Raw genomic sequence first — 3,596 nt, 5'->3', positions numbered from 1 at the left:
CCCCTGTCTTTTTCAAGAGGAGCGGCGGAGCATGCATAGCTGTAGCCATGTAATAAGGGGGTGAGCAGCTTTTTGAGTATGCGGTTCTTGCAAGTCTGCTTGGTTTCTGTGAGTACAATAATGTCGGGCGGCGCATGCTCTGTCTTGGCCATGAGGTCGCGCAGGTGGCCTGAGAATGTGCCGATTCCTTGCACGTTCAGCGTCAGCACAGAGAGCTTTGTAGTGCGGTCGAGTATTTTTTGGTCCTGGCGCATGGCGGCGGCGCGGTCCAGTTCCGCCCGTTCCTTGAGCGCGCGAGCTGCCTGCCGCCGCGTACGCTGGCGTTCTCTCTTTGCTGAGTTTCTTCCACCAACAGCAGGTGCTGGGTCGGGCACTGGGGCGGGCGCTTTGGTTGCGTGAGCCTGCTTGCGCGGCTCTCCTGTGGCGTTGCCACTACTGTCCATCTCTGCAGTCTCAGGCACCCCTGCTGTAGGAGGCACGAGTGCCGCAGCAGGTACTGCCTTGAATTTCCAGAGGTCGGTGATGCGCTTCTGCCGCGCGTCGGTTTGAATCACCATCCGTCGTTTCTGACCTGCATGTTTTGAGACCCCCTTATGGGCTGGTGCACAATATTTGAGGGCGAACTCGCGTCGTTTTGGCCTCAGTACCGGCCCCTGCTGAGTAGGCGCGCGTCCCACGACCGCCGCTGCGCCCTCGTTCGCGGCTTGCGGGGCGACGGCGGTCATCGGTGTCAGTCGCCGCTGCCCCTCCTCTCGGGCCGCGGCGCCCTCAGTCCCCCGCGAATCCGTGCGGTTTGTTATTTCTCTTGATGCGTCTCTGCGGCTGTGCAGTTCTGAGGCCTTGCGCTTTTCAAATTCTGCGCGGCGTGCGATGGCCGCATTCGTGGGCATCGCATTCGCCCCGGCGCTGCGGGTGGGGGCTGCGCTAACGGCCGACCGCAGCTGGGCGAGCGGCACCGCCACAAAGTCCGCGGGGGGGCGCTCTGCCCCTCCCGCCCCCCTGCCAGGTTGTGCGCCAATTGTTTGGGCGCGGGCGGCGTCGATGGGGGCCAGTACGTTGACGGTCCAGCCCCCCGTGGTCACGCCATACTCCCAGTCAGCGTCGGTCATCCTTTTGATTTTGTTTCCGTTGACGCCGAACGGGATAGAGTCCGCTTCATACCACTGCCCGTCAGCGCATTGCACGAGGGCGATCCAGTGGTCGGGTGCGTGAACCAGTGCACAGTCACACCCATGGTGTTCTAGACGCCACTGCAGCTCTGTGCCTGTCAGGTTGCCCGGGCCCTCCATTTCCAATAGCAGGGGGTGAATGGACACATGTAGCTCTGGCGGTGTGTGTTCATACAGCCACCTGTTGAGGGCTTCGGAGGTAAACCACCCCTCTCCTGTATAGTGGCCTGCCTCTTCCCCTGCTGGCCAGTGTTCACGCATATAGCGTACCATCCCCTCTCCAGGTATCGCCCGTCTGCCCAGCATCGCGTTCAACGCATGCGCCCCGCAGAAGCCTTGCTCCTGCGCCTCACAGTATGTTCCAGCTGGCGGCTGGACCCAGCGGTCGTCTTGGCCTCGCGGGGCCCGCCCCCTGTGGAGTCGCGCCGGGCCGCCGCCACGCAGCGCTCCCGGTCCGGCGGGCGTCGTCACTGGCTGCACACCGGGTTGCGGCCGGGCAGCGGTGCTGATGGCGCACCCCGCCCTGTTTTGGGTGCCCTCCCCGGAAGAGGGCGGTGCCGGGATTTTGTGATGATCACCAGTTACGTGTGAGCGCGCTGCATGCGCCGGCAAGGAGGCGCCGGGGGTCATGTTGACAAGGGCCTGTTGGCATGCTTGGAGGACGCGATAGGTGCTGTGGGCGCTTGGGATGTGGCGGCCGAGCCACGCTGCATGGTAAGATCCTTTGCGCGGCTGGCGCCAGCCCTTGCGAGCATGGGGCGTGTTGCTTGTGAGTTTGTATATTGCTGCGGACAGCGCAGGCTGCTTCCCTTGCGATACTCGCATGGCTGTGCGCACCACGTGCAGTGCGTGGGCACGCACTACCTCCTGGCTCTTGTTGCGCTGGTACGTGGGCGCGAGCATGGCCAGCGGTGCGGGCACACATGGGTGGGCGGGTGCTGACCAGCGTATGGAAGCCTGGCCTCGTGCCGCTGCCTCCTGGAGCTTGCACACTCTTTCCCCCCAAGCGCGGCGCCTTCTCAAGGCGAAGACAGCCGCCGCTGTGCTGTATGCTGCTGCCAGGGCTCCCTGGAGGCAGGGCGCGACTGCCAGCATCATTACCATTGCTGCGGCTGCCATCTCGGGCATTGCAAGGTGAGCTATGTTCGAGAGCGTTGGGGCAGCCGCCGCCCCGCAGGGGTATGCCATCAGCATTATTATAATAGGCAGCCGCGTCCTGTTTATCTTCCACATACGCCTCTTGCGGCGTTTGTTGTTGCTCCACCTTGCGGCTGCCCACCAAAGCACACCTAGGAGAACTGCCGTCGCGGTCCTGTCCCTGTCCCTGTTTGTCAACCCAGTGCGGTTATCTCCCGGCATGTCCCATTTGTGAATTTTTTGGACAGCATCGTTGTCATTCTGAGTGGGCGGCTGCGCATCGGGTTGATGCGTTGCAGCATTCGCGGCTGGACTGCGGCAAGTGCACCATGGTGCGCTGCGTGTCTCACCCTGGCGGGTGACCCTGGGAAAGTGGCATGCGCGGCTGATATCTTTTGGACTGTTGCACGGACGAATTCTAGGATTGTATAAGTCTGGTGTTGTTGCGCGCCGCCCAGTGATTGTTTCGCGGTCGCGCTGGGTGTCGGAGTACTTATACTGGGCGCTCGGCAGTGATTTATTACCATGCTCCAATGCATGTTGACGCAAACATGTAACTTTTGCCAATCTGTGCATCAGGTGGGGTATGGCACTACTGCAGCAGTGGTGCTTCACTGCAGCACGCGCAGCTGTCAGCAGGCGCGCTGGAGCGAGGGCCCCATTCCCTTTGTCTCTTGCACACCTGCCCGCAAGGTTTGAGTGAGTTTTCTGAGGCCCTGCATGCTGTAACATGCCGTCATCTGACGACAGGTCAGCAGCCCCGAGTCCGTCCTGCCCCTTGTTGCGGTTGGTTACGCCTGGCAATGCTGTTCCGCACGCAGTTGGGGACTTGTTGTGCGCGAAAGGCACACACACGAAATCCTGGCAGGCTCTGGGGATGGACTGCTCGGTTTCGCGTTGAGCTGTGGTTTCGAGCGCGTAGGATGTTGTGGTACGACTTGTACCTGCACAAGAACATGTGTTGTATCGCAGCGCTGCAGCTGGCCGACTCAGTAAGCGTTCTGCGGACATTGCAAACATGGTGGCGTGGTGTTTGTGTCCGTGTTTGGTTGTGGTTGGCGGAGGGCAGGTGGGTGTTGCGCGCGCTGCCGCTGCCTGCTTCCCAAGCGCAGCAACAGCACCTGTTTCCATCGCTGTGCACGCATCAAGGCCATGCAAGCTGGTCTGCATATGTGCGTTGCACCCTACAGCAATACCCGTACTCTCATATCGCGGTTGATTCTCTGCGAGATTCAAACTTGCCGCGCTCCCGCGCTGCGTCCGATCGTCCCCGAGCGCACCCAGGCCCCG

The 3,596-nt window shown here is 61.7% G+C and overlaps 1 protein-coding gene across 1 annotated transcript in view; it reads left to right on the top strand.

Annotated features, from left to right (window-relative positions):
• Positions 1-3,458: 3,458 nt before the first annotated feature.
• The window catches only part of MNEG_13269 (hypothetical protein), a gene marked incomplete at both ends in the record, with an annotated part of 1,681 nt that continues 1,543 nt past the window's right edge, over positions 3,459-3,596 (top strand). Inside the window, one exon of the mRNA XM_014038259.1 lies at positions 3,459-3,478. Within this exon, the coding sequence (XP_013893713.1) occupies positions 3,459-3,478 (20 nt within the window). The remainder of the gene's footprint in view (positions 3,479-3,596) is intronic.

This window comes from Monoraphidium neglectum (assembly GCF_000611645.1).
Source record: "Monoraphidium neglectum strain SAG 48.87 unplaced genomic scaffold scaffold03725, whole genome shotgun sequence".
NCBI lineage: Eukaryota > Viridiplantae > Chlorophyta > Chlorophyceae > Sphaeropleales > Selenastraceae > Monoraphidium > Monoraphidium neglectum.
This window is presented reverse-complemented; position numbering and strand designations above follow the sequence as displayed.